Source organism: Drosophila gunungcola, assembly GCF_025200985.1.
Source record: "Drosophila gunungcola strain Sukarami chromosome X unlocalized genomic scaffold, Dgunungcola_SK_2 000021F, whole genome shotgun sequence".
Classification (NCBI taxonomy): domain Eukaryota; kingdom Metazoa; phylum Arthropoda; class Insecta; order Diptera; family Drosophilidae; genus Drosophila; species Drosophila gunungcola.
In genome coordinates this window covers 1062104-1080818 of record NW_026453184.1, presented here as the reverse complement: position 1 = coordinate 1080818, position 18715 = coordinate 1062104, and the positions used below count along the sequence as shown (strand labels likewise).

The window sequence follows — 18715 nt, the reverse complement described above, 5'->3', positions numbered from 1 at the left end:
CTAATATCTTATGCATGACTTTGTTTTATTTATGCGATTTGTATCAATATTTGCCAAGCATTTAGCCCTTGACTTTTTTAAGGCTTTCTTGGCATTGCAAAAATGCGGAAAATAAAAATATATTTTCCGGGATTACCAAAGACAACAGGATCCGTTGAAAAAAAAGAAGAGGAAAGGAAAATGCTGCGCCCGAAAAATCAACAATCAGCTACAACAGCATTCAACATCAACAGAAGGCAAAACAATGCCAACATTTTCTTTTATTCCCACGGTAATTTGAATGGCAAATATTTCTATGGAAAACGATAAACAATTAGTGCAAACAAATAGACGAGCTGCGTCAGAAATTAAAATATTTTTGGGCAGAAACGCGTGGCACAAATTGCGCCTAAATATACCCAAAAGCGTTCCACGTGTCGTATGCGTAATTTTGTATTTATTGCTGATGGAATTGCAGATACGTGAGGGGCTTTGCCCATAGAGGGGGCAGAATAGTAGGCAGGACAGAGGCCGACTCTCATTAGCAAAGATGAGCCCCAATTGGGATGTCCGGAAAATTTATGGTGCCCTGATTAGGTCTTCCCAATAAATGGAGAACGAAATAGTGGCCCTCGATACCTAGATACAACATTCATAAATGGTTTTGTAAACTCATTTTTGGTAATACGTTCCATGAGAAATATTCTTTATTATTAAAAGTTGTATTACTTTATCGCACATGTGGATGTTAATCATTGTGACATTAATTAAAATACATATATTTTGAGGACTTACCGCTCAGCGAATTGTGGCCGCAGGATGGCGCCTTGCCCAGCAGATAGTCGTCCTTGCAGATGAACTTATTGTCGTCCAGCACGTAGAGCTGCTCACCTGTGCTCAGTTGCTTGCGGCAGATGCAGCAGGTGAAGCAGTTCAGGTGGAAGACCTTGTCCCTGGGCTTTCGCACCAGATCCGACGGCGCGATACCCTGGCCACACCCACTGCACTTGGTGCCGTAACGTCTGTGGGGCAAAAACAACAAGAATAATAAGCAACTTAAGAAGGACACAGGGACTATAAAGAGTGTGTATGGAGTTTTAAGTGCACTTCCTTAATGTACGAAGTAGAGGGTCCTTGGAAAATTAATCATTAAATTAAAAGCTTAATATCTAGATGCGCTTAAGAAACTGAATATTACCATTACTACGTTTATACGACCAGCTGATTTGAACAGACATGTTTTTCTGTTTGACTTCCAAATCATCAACTATAGATTTTGTGACTTGTTATCGACTTAATAATGTGACTGCGTTTGTTTGAACAATAGTAGATTATAGTTACTTCGCCAATTGAACAAATACAAGTATATTTTGGTTAGCCTTAAACTAATATTTTTAAGAAATTTATCAATACCTAAGGTATTCAGGTTGTGTATTATTTTTTAAAAATTTTGTAAACAGCTTTATTAAATTTTAAACCACTCTATGGTATACTTCTAACCACTGCATTGATAAACTGTGTTTTACTTATTTTTCCTGGACCCAGCCCTATTATTTTCCTTTCAGCTCCCTTTTCTGTACCAGCGTGCCTTTCAGTTCAGATGAAGATTTCCATTTTCCCATTTGGACCTTTCTGCTTTATGGATGGCTTTTGTCTGACGCCCTCACTTGTTAACCTTTTCCCAACTGGCGCTGATTGATATGACACCTTGGCTGCCCCTTGACTTTTCACCGTTTCACCAGCAAATCAAGGAACTGCAAGGGGCCACAGGATTTGATTTCATTTTGATTTGTTCAGGTTTTTTGCATGTTAATTGCTTTCGCCCGCCATTCTCGAGATTTTTCCTCTATTTCCTCGATTTTTTCAATTAGCCGAGCTTCGGGGACGGAGCGAAGTCAAATGGAAAAGATAAAAAAATCGCGATTGTCAACTTGACTTAATTGCTTCGGTTTTGATTTGTCCCCGTCTTTGATTCTATTTCTGTTTCAGGCTTTAAGCCATATTAACCCAAAGAAATTCAGGTCGGAATCGTGGATTTATTGGAATTTCGAAATTTATTTGATAATTAATGAAAATCCTTCGAATCCTTGCTTATGACGTGCTTAACAAGTGCGTAGTTTCAACTGACGATCACTTATATTAATATTTTTTGAAAGTTTAAACATATGTTTTTTTTACTTTCGATTAATGATTATAGAATCTTACGACTGAAGTCTTAAAAGTGTTGTTATCGTCGGTGTTTTTACTTAGTATCCTCAATTTCAAATCTCACCTGAAGAAATCGTTGCGACAGTAGAGCTTCGATTCGCGGCTGAAGCATTTGTCGGTGAGCGGTTGGAGGCATTCACAGCAGCGGACGCAGGAGGCGTGCCAGGCGCGTTCCAGGACATTCAGGAGGAACTTGTCCAGGATGGGTTTGTTACATCCGGCGCAGGGATCACCGACACCCACGGGCGGTTCACTGCGACCTGTTCGTGGAAGGAAAGACAATTTAGAGAATTATTTTAATACAATAACTAGTCTATACTATTCTATCTACATATAATCGTATTTCAATATGATTTTCGTAAACAATCTTTAACTGGTATTTATTTATTTCGTCGCCAATTTTTGTTGGCTTATTATGTGCTCAAACAAATAGTGGCGTGACCTCAAGTGACCTTTTAATTGTGGACTTCTGGGCAGTGGGTGGGTGGATAGAGGAAAAGCAGCGGTCACTTCAAGTGGAAAACAAGTGGGAGAGCGGGGTGTAAGAGCACTCAACTGTGCGTCGGAAAATCCTTCGAGGCGCAAATTAGCACCTCGCTCTGCTTGCCTCATTAAGTTTGCACATGTGTGAGGGGCACACACACACACACACACGCACAGCAGGTAGCACACCTGTAAATGAGCAATTCCCAGGTGCGTGGCCTTGGACGGGCGCAAACATTTGAGGATTTACAATTTGCACTTTGCATTTGCACTTAGATAAATTTGGCAACTGCCCGCGGTGGTGGTGTAACACCCGCTTTTTCCAACTAATCTCCTCTTTTCACTTTTTCAGGGACTGTTCCTCCAATTTACCACAAAGCCATTCAACCTTTTTCATGCGACTATAAACTAACTTTTAGGTATCCTGCACAGAAAATATTTTACATATTCCTCAAGATGTATTATTAATTTTAAGATAAATTATTATCATATAACATTTTCCTATACAAATAAAATTCAGTCAATATCGACTTAAACGTTAGCTTGGCAGTTTTAAAAATGTATTTAAGTTTGTTCTTTAATATTTACACATTTTGTTAGTGTTTATCTTGACTTTTCAATCAATTATATTTAGTAAGCCCCTTTTAAAGTGATATCTGCATTGGTTCGGTAAGTTTTTAACAAAAACAGTTGATTGAATCAATTAAATCCAGTTAAATTTATTTTCTGTGCACAAATCTTGTTTGGGACCTTCCACCTCGTTAGTTCTGCTACTAAAGGCGGAGTTGGGGGCGTGTCAAATACGTATAGATTCATATATATATTTATACCTATATAATATTTGATATATACAAATTTGTGTGTGAATCGAGAGAAGTGCAACCGAATAATGATAGAGGCCAAGCCAAAATGGAGCCCCGAGGCCTGAGAAACTTCGGTCAGAAAAAGGAAGGAGAACGAGTGGAAAGGAATAAGGAGAAGGAAAAGAAGGAGGAGTATTGGAAAAAGGAGGAGAAGTTGGTGAGCAAGGAGCAGAAAAAGCTGCCTCCTTTCGCAGTCAATCAGTCAATGGAGTTGCAAGGCTTAAAAATCTTGAAAAAAAAATGATTCACAAAAGGCGAACAAACGTTTGTCTTCGTTTGTGGAACATTTGCAGGTGGGGCCGTTGGGGGCGTGACCAGGTACAAAATATATAAACACAAGAGGATGAAACCAAAAATAAAACTAAAAAAAGGAATAAGGAGGCTGCCAAAGGAGCGGAGAGTCCAAATAATAAGCAAACTTGTGTGTGAAAATGTTGTTTTCATTCAAAAAGTTTTCGAAGAGCGCGGCAAGAGGAGGAGGTGAGAAAAAGAGGAAGAAAGGAGGGAAGGCAACATGAATGGCCAAAAGGAAGTGGGAGGGATATCAGCCAGTAACAGAGGAGATGGGCAAATATGATAGCCTTAAGAACGGGAAGTAAAACACATGAAACATATATACATAAATATGAAAATACTGCTGTCATTTTAAATTTCAACAATTAATTGAGAGAAAAAACGTTTTGTAGATGCAAAAACTCCATATAACCACAAATAAATTAAATTGGCTGAGTTAAACAATGCATTCAAATATTAAGACTATACTTTAATACTTGGTAAATTGAAAATATTCAATAGCATAGAAGGTAAAAATCTGCACCAAAAAAACTTACTCAAATATTTAAAGAATTTGTATGATAAAATTTCGCTTAGGAGCACAAGAAGAAGATAAATTGAGGTGAATGACGAGCAGGATTTTGTGTTTTGTGGAACTGCTGCCACTGGTAATATATATCATATTCCGCAGCCTCCCTAAAAGTTGCCACCTCCTCCATCTCCTCCCACAATGACCCACATTAATAAAGCTTACTGAGCTGCTATGCCATCCCATTCCTCTGTTTTATTTTCGTCGTCGTTTTTTTGTGTTTTGTTGTATATCCCCTGTTACTCATACGCCCCGTGCAACCGACAGTAGCCACTGCCTCGAGCGAACTGATAAAAGCCGAGGCCAAATGAATGAATGAACCCCGTGTGGATGAGAAGGGAAACGACAGCAATGCTTGGCCATTATAAATGAGCAACTGACACACTGATTGATTGACGAATTGACTCATTTTCGCTAACAGAATGCCCCAAAAGCAACAACAAAAGGGAGCCCAGAGAAGAACAGCGGAGAATTATAACGAACATCCTATCCTTTCCAGCCAGCAACAGCACAGGCAACAGCACAGGCAACAGCACAAGCAAAAGCAACATCATCGCAAGTGGCAAGTTGCAAGTTTCAAGTCCAGACCATGCCGCATATGTCAAAATTGACGGATGTTATCAATCATTTCATGCCGCTGCAGACAATTTTTAATGAAGGTTATAGACGTTTATAGACGGAACGAAATGGGCGGGACAAGATGGAGAGGAGTACGGAGGAGCGATTGTCTTCAGGTTCGGGTTCGAGGCTCAATGAACTATACGAAAGCGTTGCAAACTTGGGTTAAATGTTGTTCGTGTCGCTGCTGTGCATGTTGGTCTGTGGTGTCGTTGTTGTTACTGCTTACTGCTTACTGATTACCGATGATGCCGATGATGTCGCATTTAATGTTGCTAGTAAAGTTATTCCACTAATTGTTAACTGGATCTTATGGTGAAGTTCTTATTTGATGTTGTTCATCGGTGTTTGTGGAAAGTGTTGATTTTTAGTTTACTTCTTTCTTGTGGTGTATTTTACCTGTTTGTTGAGGAGTAATTTCTTGTTTTATTTGAGCTTTTGTTCGTTTACTTGCTCTAGATGGGTGTAGCTAAATTTTAAACTGTTGATTGTTGGTGTAGTTATTGGAACAAAGCTCGCTTTTGGTTGGTAGTGTTGTTGTTGAACTTGTTAAGTTGTTTTTGGGTCAAAAAAGGTTACCGAAATATTAAAGAGTATTTGTTAAATGGGGCATGGGGCTATTATGTTGGTGTTTTAATATTATCAATAAAAACTTTAAACTTAATCCATATTAAAACCGTGCTGTTAAAATAAAGATTTAAAGTACAACCCAGGGCATTTTTAATTCGATTTCTCTGATAGTTAACCTATCAGCAATTTCTGTTGCCTCTGTCTTCTTGCCAGTTTTTTGGCGCTTTTATTCAGGCTCTTCTTCAATTCTTGTATAATTTTCTTCTTTTTTATTTTTTGGCCGTCAGTTGTGTCCGGCACCTTAACTCTCTGGACTTTATTTTCGTGCCTTCTGGCGCGTTTTTAAAAAGCGACAAATTGTTGTTTGCAGACGCCGACAACGTTGTTGCTCTTGGTGTTTGTGCCGATGTCGTCGTTGTCGTTGTTGTTGTTGTTGTTGTTGTTGTCGTTGCCGCTTAAGTGTCGCAATTTAAATATTGTTGAGTGCACTTTTGGCTACCGTTGGCCATTTATTTTGCGCTGAAATTTATGTAACGATGTGAAAAATTGCCCGCTACTGGAACGAAGCGAAATGTCTCGGCTCTAGGCGGTTTTATACTCTCTTTTGGATTTTCTCTCATCTTTTCTCCAGTTTCCCAGGCACAGGGAAAAAGTTAAGTTTTATTTCTTGAGTTTCAAATTTAATCTGGTTATAAAGAGGCAATATAGTTAAAGGGAAATTAAATATCCGAGCTTAATAATTGTAATAATGCCGTTAAAAAAATGTTAAATATGTTTTGAATTAAAATTATCATACATAACATGTTGCGTTTTATTTGTTTGCCACTTTAAGCTTCAGCTTGTCACAGATGTAAATTTTAAATACTGATCTTCAAAGTTCTACAACGATTGTATTTTTTTGGGCTGTGTGGATCTGTGTGGCAGCCATTGACCGCAGCGCAAAACTGAGAGAAAAGTGCAAAGTTGCTGCCGAAGCACGTACAAAGCATTTTGCACAACATTTTCCGCGCTCTCACACACACACACACACACACACACAAACACACTCAAAGTGAAACACACACAGGCGGGCTGTGGCTATATAATTGTGTTCCAGCTTCTCCGCAATCCACAGACTAACTGCATTTATAATGCAGCAGCTTCTTCATGGCTCGCTGGGCCGTTCCCGGCAACACCCAAAAGACCAGCCCCGAAAAAATAAAGGAAAGAAATATAAGGATGAGGCTGGAGAAAAATAACAAATGAACTGAACTCGGTTCCCCAGCTGCTGCTGCTGTTGATGTTGCAGCTCGACCACAATAAGTACAGTGAAGCCATAGTCAGCAAACTAGAAATATATAGTTTCCACAACCATTTCAATTAATCGGCAAAAATATGAAGTTACTTTGTTAAATATTTCAAATATCAAAAGTTTTAAAACTAAAACATTGATAGTATTTATTGATTAATTAAAAGATAAAAGAAGTTTTCCAATACAAATTTTACTACAAGTCCTCTTCTTTATTGCAACTTTTTGTCAGAAATAGCTACATCTCTTAATTATTTACCCCACTGTGCACAATGGCCACAGAAGCAACCACAACAAACTTTTGACCATTGTCGTCTGCGCCACAAACTGTGAAAAATTCGTTCGACATCAACGCAGAGTAAAAAAAAAGTAAAATAAAATATAAAAAAGGAGGAAAAAACACAGGGGCAGAGGAAAAAAAAATGGGAAATAATAAAAATCAGCTTCAACTTTTTGCCAAAGCACTTGCTGCGCCATGTTGGTTACGCCCCCTGTCCCGCCCCGCACCACGCCCCCCGCCCCCCTTGCGAACTGAAAACGTGACTAAAATGTTTAAGCCACGGGAAAGAAAAGAAAATCCAAACCAGCAGCAGCAACCGTCGCTCAATCGCAATCATTTTTTTCCAGCTGCTGCTGTTTCTTCTTCAAGCCATGTTTTTCTTCTTTTTTTTATGGTGGCAAATCTTATGCAAAAATCCAAATGGAAATGCAGCAGCCAAAGAAGGAAAAAGCCAAACAAATGGCTTAAGTGAAATGGAAATGGGAAAATACGGAGAAAAAGTGGAGTAGGAAAACATTTTCAGAGAAGGAAAAAGTTTGTAAAAACAAGAACCAAAAAATTATCTCAAATCCTAATAAAAAAAAAAGCTAAAAGCTTTTATAAAAATATATAAATAAATAATGTGTTGAGGAGTACATTTTCTTCTCAAAGTGCAAAGTGCGATTTATTCTTTTATTATCTATGTTTTTAAAAAATATATATATTAATATTTATTAAAGTTGCCTTATTTTCATAAAAATAAATTCAGAATCGAAACCGTGAAATCTTCCCACTACGCTTATTCAAGTTTCTTCTACGCCCAACCCATATTGTATGCCATAAAACTCATTAATATTCAGTTTTTTGTGTTGTCTTATTTATTTTAATTTTTTGCTGTTTTCTTCTCTCCGTTTTGATTTTTTATTTTATTTTGCTAATATCGCAACTAATTATGTAATTAAAATGTTAACAAGTTTAACGCGAGCAATTTGTGTGAGCGAAACGATGACAACAACAAAAACCACAAAAATAGGTGTTAAGCTTTATATTAATATTTCAAGCATATCAAAAAAAAAAAAGAAGAAAACTACAAAAAAAGAAACAGCCACAAACGAAGAGGCTGAACTTTAGCCTCCAAGCGATCGCACCATTTAATATTCTTTATGGATTTTTATATTTCCGAAAAATTTACATTTATTAAAAGTCGAAAGGGGTGAGGAAAGGCCATGGCAGACATGGGTTAACCGAGCTACTGAAGGGAACGAGTGGAAAATGCAATCAAAATTGTCAAATCAGGCGCAACGGATTGCATTAAAAATAGCCTAATAGGACTGGGAAATGTAGAAAATATAGGAATAGGGCGGGCCAAGATATAGAAATAATCAGAAAAGGAGTTTCTTAATAGGAAATAGCAAAGAAGTAACAGAGAAGTTCCAATATTTACGCAATAAATTTAGTATTTAAATCCAAAATTATTTGTTTAGTTTTGATAATATAAATGTAATAGAATACATTTATCAGTTACCGTTTTCTGTTCTATTTAAATTAAGAATAGGATTAACCCTTTAAACGTTTTGAATTGTTTTTCCGATAAAAGGATGTGGCATTTAAATACCCAACGATACTTCTTTCATCTCCATTTATTTTCGCTCCCAGCAGAAACAAAGTCGATGGACACAAGCAGATATGAAAGAGGCCAGCATACAGAAACAAAAATAAAATCGAAAAATTAAAAGAGGAAAAGGCACACAAAATAAAGTTAAGGGGGGTTCGGATGGAGCAGCAAAAAAAAAAAAAGAGGAGTAGCTTCGATATTGGCCAGGATTCAATGAATAACGAGAGGATTGCGGGTCGAAAAACGGGGGGACTTTTTCAGCCACCTCTGGTTTTTGTTTCCTTTTTTCCCCTTTTATTTTTTTCGGTTTTGGGGGGACGGGGTGGTGGAATATAATGGCAAAGTAAACAATTTCATGATGCGAGACGATGGCTTCTGGGCTGCCGCCTATCTACATCCAAAGGCCTCACCTCAGACCCCCAGAAGCCCCCTCGCAGGCCCATCGATTCGCTCGCCCCACGTCTGTGTATCTAGCAGATACTTTATATGCATGAGTTACAGAAAAGGAGGCGTATTTCTCTCGCAGGCCCTCTCTTTTCAACCCTGCCCCCTCCCCCACCCCTCCTCGCTCTTCTGTGTTGCAAAAATATAAATACGAAAAAAACATGGGCTAAAATTTACATGACAAAAATGGCCGAGAAGAGATGCGAAGTGAGCGGGGGAAAAAAGGAAGACTGCTATTAAGGTCTAAACCAATTGGCCAATACTAGTCAATGTACCCAAAAACTTGCAAATATTTAGGGTATATACGTATGCATATGTGGTATATAGAATATAGAAAAGGGATTTTTTACTACCTTGTACTTTTTTTAAGTTTTTATATGCAGTTGAGTCTATTTGATATATAAAATAATATGTGTACGCATGGAACGGCCAATATTGCTTTTTTATTATATTAAATAAAATGCTTTATATAATAAAAATATTTAGAGACGATTTCAGAGATTGTCTTGTAATAATATTAATACCCGCCAATTAGTCAATCTCTTCTGGTTGGGTCGCTAAGAAGACCTCTTGACTTCAACCCACTTCGTTGCCATTCAAGATACCCAATCTCAATTTCAATCTCATCAACCATTTTCATAGTCATCGTCATCGCCATCTTCATCTCCATTTTCATAGTCGTCATCAACATTGTCGTCAGTTGCAGAGATTTTTATAGGCTCCCCCCAAAGGAGATTCTCCCTCTCTGTTTTTCTCTTCTCTGCTGACTATATATTTATATATATATATATATATACTATACTTCTTTTTTTTTGCCTCCTTTTGTCGCCCCATAAAAATCACACTTCTTGGCCAAAAGGACAGAGTGAGATGGGAAGCTCGAGAGGAGCGAGATGGCAACAGTTTGGGGTGGCTCGTAAGTTCAGGTTCTTCTGCTTCTTCTTCTTAACAGGCAAAACACCCACCCACCCAGAAGCAACCCACAAACACCCCCACCACCTGCCTCTGCCCCATGGGGAGGTTGTTGTGTTGTTGTTTGTTGTCAGCAGACAGATAGCCAATGATAAGCCTTAGCGTATGAGTGATGTGCCATGGACACAAACACGAGCCAACGGGACAACAACCTCCCCCAGACACCCCATCCACACCCACACCCAAACCAACATCCACCCACATACCACCCATACCCGCCCACTCTCCGGGTTCTCCCAATTTTTTATTCCATATTTTTGCGGAGGTTTCCTATTTGATATGCTGGCTGCACTGCACACAACAACCCCCAAGAGTGGTTTCTAAGTCAAGCCCTGCGAATGCTGATGGCATTTCAACAAACCGAAAAATGGGGGGAAAAAAATATATATCGAATGGGTACAGGGCGATTGGGTGGTAGGACCCACGGAAAAAAGGTTATTTTATATACTTATAAAGTTCACGAGATTCAGGAATTGCAGCGTTCATATGTGTTTTTACAGAAAAATGCATCATTAAAAGAACTTTATAAACTAATACCAAAAACCTAACCTTACCTAGTATAAACAAATAATGTATGTGCAATGTCTTATTTAAAAATCATTTGGAATTATTTTGTCGTATTCCGGGGTGCAACACTTATTTGTTTGCAACCAAATTCCAATTGCATTGCTTTTACAAGAATTTCTAGATGTTTTTTCTTAAAGAAAAATGTATATCAAGAATTTGAAATATATTTATTTATTTTCTAGCTCAATAATTGAAATAATTTTATTAAAAACATTTACTTAAGATTATTTAGGCCAAAGGATACTGTATTTATTTGTTTATTCTGTATAATTTTATGTCTAGTAAACTAGTGTTAGAATAGTAGTTGGTAAGCAATACTATAAAATGTGCTAGTTTTCATGTTTAAAATGTTATTACAAAGCGGTTTCATGTTTAAAATGTTAATGCAAAGCAATACAAAGTACATAATGTGCTTAAAACCTTTTGTTACTACATTTTTCTCCGTCCGGCTGAAATTAATTTTTGTTTAAAGACCAGTCCCTATAACCACCGGCCCACCTGCCCCCAAATTCTGTCATTTCACCATTTCACCACCCATCCTGCCATCATGCTATCCTGCCGCTGAGGTCCTGGCCGCAAGGACGTGAAGTGCATCACATTGCGGTCTGCTGTTGGGGGATTTTCGTTCGGTTGCTGTTCGGGGCTTTGCTCTCTGTTTATTTTGTTAATATTGCGACACTCTCCACCGCTCCACCTGCTAAGTTCAGCGGTTACCTGGTGGGGCTCATTTGATGTGGCATTTCCCGCCCTCGAACCACCAAAAAGCTGCCCCAAACGCCACCCAAAAGCCTCAAAATACCACCCAAAACCCTGCTGGGCGGCCTTTGTTTTTTGCGCTGCTGCTGGCCATTGAATGATTTTAAATGCTTTTGGTGTTGGCGACTCATTGAAAATTGATGTATTTGTAAATTTGCATTTTTCAATATTTAATACGGGCGTGGCTCATAAATGTGTCTTTATTGGAAGCGAGCGCGAGCATCTATCTATATTTTCCTTTCGGCCCTGTCCCTTTATTTCCCCGACTGACTTTAGTCGACTCGCTTAATGCGATTAAAGGTTTAAAGTTTTGTGCCAAATAAAGCGTATGCAATTTTGCAGCCATTCCCCCCCCAACACCACCAACAAATGTTCTCGACCCCGAGATTGCTGGAAAATTTCTGCTTTGATTGGCAAAATTTAGCTCGAAGCCTGGCCAAAGTTGGCAACTTTTTAGCCAGTCCCATTTTGTGGGCCAAGACAAGCATAATATTATGCATATTATAATGATCAGCAGCAGCAAGGACATTCGGCCATAGCTGCTTGCCACATTGCACAAATTGTCCTTTAATTGGTTTTGCGCATTAATTTTGCAGAATTTATTGCGCTTTGTGCACTGCGTTGAGCGCTTTGCAGTGCGAGTGCATTTGCATTCGCATTTGCCAGCCCAAAATGCAATTAATAATAAACAATCTTGGCACCGACTCGGTAGCAATAACAGTTTGGAACAAAACCACATTAAGGCAGCCGAAAGTCCTATCAATACATCGATGAGATATTGTTATAGCTGGTTAAGACTTTTTACAAATTAAAGCAGCTGAAAATTAAATTATGCTGCTTTAAGAAGCGTGTAATTAACTAACATGCAAGCAAACACGATTATTAAACGATTGAGTTTTCAAAAGTAAGTAATAAGTACAAAGTTTGATTACAGACTTATCGATAAGTATTAAGAAAACTATATTTGAAATAATAACAATACTGTGAAGTAGTTAATTAAAAAGACATTTTATGAATTAGGTGACGAAAGTATAAATCATTTAAGGATGTATTTTGTAGATTCCTTGTGTCAGCGATATTTTCTAACAGAAATAAATTGTATCGCTCTAATCGATTTATATATCGACAAGTACTTTTTATATCCAACAATTTGTAGTTCACTTAAATATGAAATGCCAATCCAGTTTATGATCTGGGCACGAGTTTTTAAGACTCCTCTTCCAAAGTATCAAATATCACATTCATTGATTTGACTATCGATAAATTTATATACTTCTGTATGGAAAATCGGGGGTGGGCAGAATTTTGCGGTTACCATTCGGGTGGGAAGTTTATCTGAAGCTGCCAAGCGATAAGCTCAAAATTTATGCCCTCCCCAGCTCTTCGCGCCGCCGAAACATAAACATGAAATTCTTTTATCGTTTTATCGCAATCTTTCCTCAGTTTAACCTTGAATGCGAGTGCACGTAGAGCCCACAGTTCCCCGTTTTTGCAGCATTATCATCCCCCTTTGGTGGAAGTCAACTTTTGACAAGGCTTATCAGTGGACCAGCATCAGGAGCAGCTGAGGACACGCACCCGAAAAGGGGCGGGGATTGGTCCTGTGCGGTGAAGGACGCAGGACGAAGGACAGGCGACAGGGGTGAACGTGCCAGTGAAAAACTGAAAGAACGACTGGGGGGACGTCTGTGCCAGCGATAAGAAAAAGCAACCCATCGGAGGTGGGTGCACATTTTTCAGTTTTTCCTCTTTAGCCCGGTTTCGATTTTCGGGCAAGTGCCGTTTTATATGTTAAGCGATTTAATTTTCGAGAGCTTAAAAGCCACTGGGACAACATTTAATGACGGTGTGCATTCAGCTTGTTAAAGCATTTTGTATATAAGCCTATTAAAAATTTGTTCTTTTCGGTAAATGTAAAAGAATTAGCCACAATTGTCTACAGCTTTAAAAAAGCTTTTCTTAAATTAATAAGAGCAGCTGAAAATTATAAATAATCCGTCAAAGATAAGTTTGTTTAAATATATATTTTTCTTAAAGTATAAAATAAAATATTTATTTATACGAAAAATACAGTTCTTGAATTCGCTTGTAATTTAACTTAAACGTTTTAATCGCCCTTAAATAAATACTTGTGTTGAAATTAATGCCGTTCAAGCATTAAGTATACAGTTATACATTTATTAAAAATGAATTTAATTTATTGCAAATATACATAGTATTGTATTATCGCTCCAGTTAAAGTTTGCATTTTCAAGCTGATCTCTTGCCAACACCAAAACTCAAATTCCAAATGGAAGCACTTTTTAAAATCATAAAATAAACTCAAAAAATATTCCCCGACCTTCCGTCGATATTTTACCGCTTCGACTCGTAACCGTTTCGATTGGTTCCGGTTGGACCGAGCTGCGCGGTTCGTTTGGGGCCCCATTGATAAGACTTAGCCGCTCCTGCTGCGTTTTGATGTTTGCCGCAAATGATTTGCCAAACACCGGCCACAACAGAAATAACAAAATAACAACAACAAGTCGAGAAAACGATCTGAGAAATAAGAGAAAATTAAGGGGCCAAAAGGAGACCAACAAAGGCCATAAAGAAGAGACTGGCAAGTGTGTGCGGAGCGTCGGATTTTGATTAATTAATTTGCATACGAGCAATAAAAAGTAAGAGCTGCGTTAATTTCTTGGCGCCCGCGACGTCTACGTTGACGTCGACTGAGGCAGAGTCAGCGACAGAGGCAGCGGCAGAGGGCTTTACAATGCAGCCGTATAATCAAATTAATAAACGAACAATAAAAATGCATAACAAATTGATGCGAGGCGATGGCGATGATGATGATTATAATGATGATGAGTGGAGAAGTTGGAGACACAGCGCGTTGAAAGAGAGGTCCATAGGGATAGTGAAAGAGATGGGCAGATTCAGAAGAAGCAGCAGCATTACACGGATCATTATGCCGATCTTTTCCTTTACATTTTCCCTTCGATTATTGATGATATGGGGACACAGCGCATGCACACCCACGCACGAAAATACCGTCAACCAACAAAAGAAAAGTGGGCCCAAGTCAGAAATATCTTTGCACACGAAAACCCAATCACAACATATACAGTAGTTTTTAATCGCCCTTAAATAAATACTTGTGTTGAAACAAGTAAATTATTATGACAGCTTTTAGACTCTAGGTGCACAAAATCTATTTAATAAACGCAATAGCTGTCTAGAAAACAATTAAGAAAACATTGTTTTATTTCACAAAATTTATATATACAATTTGTTCTTTATAGTAAGCTAATAATTTGTAGGTGCACAAAAACTACTTAATACATTCTTCGACGGCCAAAAAAGTATTTAAAAAATTGATACAGTTTGATTACAGTTTGAGATTTTATTTCTGGCTAAAAGGGTAGTTTAAATTTAAAAAAAAAATCCCATAGTCAGGAAACCGTCTTTGAAATGTTTGTCTGCTGTGCGGAGGCTGCTGCTGTAACCTCTTTGCCGCTTTTGCTCTTTTGCTGCTGGAGCACTTGGAACGAATCAACGTTCGCTGCGGTCATCTGCTCCGCGATCGTTTTTCTTTGGTTCCAGCCGAACGAACACTGAACGAACGAACGATCGAACAAACTCGACCTGAGACAGTCTCTTTCTGTTTCTGCTCGCGGGTTCAGCCTGTGACTCTGGGTCGCGGGTTAAAGGTCAGCATCAGCACTACTCCACCTCTGGCTGCCTCTACGCCTCCTCCGCCGGCCACGCCCCCTTTTATGTGACTGCCCCCATCCCCATACCCATTCCCATCCCCTCTGGCCCAAAACTGCGTGAGAGCAGCAAGTGGCTCAATTGCTAACTCAGCAAAAACAGCCACAACTTCAGGTGCACTTGACAAAAATGTATGAAAAACATTTAAATGCAGCCATAATAGTTAATCATATTATTTCTTATTTTATTTATTGGCTTAAAATCAATTTTAGCGGCCAAGAGATCTAAAGTTTTTTGGCATTAAAAAAATTAATAGTTTAATACGATGTACAAATTGAAATTATTTTTACATTTCCAAAGTAGCGCTTTGTAAAACTTTAATTATAAAAAGCATAAATATATTAAGTGTTTGATATCGATTAAAAAAGAATTGTTACTTATACCTTAAAAATTATTTAATTTTAAAAAGAACATCTATTTCTTTTCTTTTATAGCTAACTATCTATGCATTTTCTCAAACTTTTGAATTTCACAAATTCTTAAGTAGACCCAAAATATATTAACCTTATAATATATATATATATTTCGTAAATTACTGTAGTTACTTTGGTAAAAAAAAAGGTCATTTAGTCATGGAATGGTCTATTATTTATTTCCGTGTACTCCCGCTGCTCAATTTTATTTTTCCACGGCTGCTGCTTCGCATCATCTCGGCTGCTCCATCATCTTCTCCTCCATTTGCGCTGGGCTTTTCGCAATCTCTCGGTTATAAATCAATCCCCGAGGCTTTGGCTACCGTTTTCTTCTTGTTTTTGGCTCTCGAGGAGTACGAAACGCAAAACTCCGGCAAGAATTTTGGTGTAATAGTAAATTATAATTAGAAAGAGAAAGAGGCTTTTAGGGTTAGGCGGCTTAACCTGTTGAGTGCCGGGCTGTAAATCAAAGCCCCAAGAAGGCGATAAGCCACCGAAACAACAGCAGAAAAATGCTAGAAAAAATTAAGAAAGCAAAAAAATAAAAAAAAATAAAAAATTGTTGGGAAAAGGGGAAAAGGAAAAGGGACGGCGGGCGGCAGGCGAAGGAGGTGGCCGCAGAAGTTTGCCAAATGAAATTTATGGCATATAAATTATCTCACACGTTGCCGGACTATTGACAGCTCTAAAATAATCGTAAAATGGCCCAAGAAATCCATAAAAAACGGCAGAAACAAAAGGGGGGAAAGTGAAGCGAGTCCGAGTTCGAGTCCGAGTCCGAAGGCAGAACCAGAAAGCCCAGAAAACCATGGCCCAGACACACAGCACAGAGTCCATGAATGTGAATTACTATTTCAGTTTTCGACCCAAAAGCGCTGCAAAATGTGTGGGGTGGTGGAGTGCAGGGGAATTGGGCAGGGGTGGCGCTGGGAGGGGGCAGCACCACCACCAGCAAAAGGGGACAGGCGACGACGTTGCCTTACCCTCAGCCAAGTTTCAGTTTCTGTTTTCTGGTTCGGGCCAAGCCCTGGATTGCAGAAATTGAAAAGTTCCCAACAGTTGGGGGGCCCCTCATAACTTTCATAGCACGGGACAGAAGACACGGACAGAACAGCAGACAGGGACAGGGACAGGGACAGCGACAGAGATGGCGACAGCCATCAGACAGAGACGGAGACAGGGACAGGCGCAGGAAAAGAGCGAGAGGGGGAGAAGCCGACTATGGCAAAGGATTCCGTGTTATCCATATTCAAATAAAAGGTTTGCAATCCCTCGAAAATGTTTACCAATTTTTTTTTTAACAAATTTCAATGCACTTTAACCTTATTTTTTACACTCACATATGTAAAAATTTGTGAAAAGTCTTTGATTTATTTGTTAACCGAAATTTTAAGACGTTCTGTTAAAAATTGATATCAAAATAATACAAGTGCACAAGAAAATTCCGTTTTTCATCTTTGGGAACTAAGCTTTTTATTCTTTGAAAATTTCCGATTTATTAGCTAAATTTGGGAATGCCATTTGGCCAAGTTCTAAAGTGTTTCGATTTCTTTTGATTAGGCTTTTGTCTGGCTTCCGCCAATCTGGGACTTGGATCGAGCGACTTTATTGTAATGACTTTTAATTTGAAAGTGGCGGTGATCGAGAAACGGGTTTCGAGATCTCTTTCTTTGTTTGGGCCGATAGTTTTGCGCCCGACCACCGGAGAAGGCAGTGAAAATCGTACAATATATTGACAAGAAGAGAGGGACTCAACGCCTCATTATGCATGGCAATTTATGGGCCGCGCCACGCCCTAGAACTAGACCTTAACCCCTCACTGCCCTCAAAGGCTTGCTAAATGCGGCAGCAGCTGCCGTGTCTACGCTTCTTGCTTCTTGCTTTCTTGCTTTTGCTCCATAAATCAACGAAAGGACCCATAGAGCCGTTGATGGACAAGTTGAAGCTGCAGTTGAAGTCCGAGTTGAGGTCTTGTCGTAAACTGCCGACAGCAGAAGAGGCCAAGAAATGGCTAGAAAAATCACATTTCCTTGGAGGCGCGGACAAAAGCTTCCACGGAAATATTGTTGCACCGACCCCACGATCCCCATCGTAATCTTCGGGATCGTAATGATCTTCCTTTGTGGCCAGTCATAAATGTTGATGAACAGCAGCGCAAACTTTTGTCGAAGGCGTTGCCGGTCTGAGCTTTTGTTGCTGCTGCCGTTGATGTTGCTGCCGTGTTCGCTAGCAGCAACATAAAAATTGAAAAGATGCAGCCACCAAGATATATGCGGAGAAAAATGAGCAGTCGACCGAAGAAATGGCTGAGGATAATTGTGAGTGAAGCAACTTGGGGCTACCCTAGCAATATGGGTAAGATTTATAAATTATGCGATTTCTAAAACAAAGCCATCTTTTAGGGATAATATCCAATAGCTTTATATCAAAAACTACCATGCAACTCACAAAAATAATATCTTGTATGGGGTTCTAATAATTATTCTAATTAATTCTTTAAAAAATCGAAGAATAAATTTGATTCTTAAAAGTAAATTAATTATAATGAAATCTTGGAATAATTTTCAAGATTGCTAAGGCAAACATTTTTTACAGTCTTATTATTGAAAGAGAAATTCATAGACAAATTGTTGTTTATGTACAATCTACGCAAATGATTTTCGCAAAAGAAAACATAAAACTATTTCATTTTTTATAAGTTCTAATGCCATCCCGATTTTTAAATTTGAAAATGACTCGACAAATACAATATGCATGTAACAAGTTTAACATTTAACAAAAACCAAAATAGTTTAACTTTTAACTTAAAGAAAAATAAGTAACGGAATAATGCTAAAATTAAAATAAGTTTCCTATAAATTGAAAAGTTTATCTAAATATATTTCACAAAATAGAAAAGATAAGACAAAAATTAAAGGAACTATTAAGTAAATATTTGACATTGTTGCATACCCAACTTTGAGTTAGAAAATGTAAATAACTACTAATGTTCATCGCTACTACCGTCATTAACTAATGGGTAAGACAAAAACGAAAAAAAGCAACCGAGAAACAGTAGAAGCAGG

General features: G+C 38.4%; 1 protein-coding gene across 1 annotated transcript in view; it reads right to left on the bottom strand.

Moving 5' to 3' along the window:
• LOC128260296 (LIM/homeobox protein Lhx1) overlaps positions 1 to 18715 on the bottom strand; it is a 55241-nt gene that overhangs the window by 33907 nt on the left and 2619 nt on the right. Inside the window, exons 2-3 of the mRNA XM_052993160.1 lie at positions 2252 to 2447; positions 775 to 1001 (exon numbers count right to left, since the gene is read on the bottom strand). Of these exons, the coding sequence (XP_052849120.1) occupies positions 775 to 1001; positions 2252 to 2447 (423 nt within the window). The remainder of the gene's footprint in view (positions 1 to 774; positions 1002 to 2251; positions 2448 to 18715) is intronic.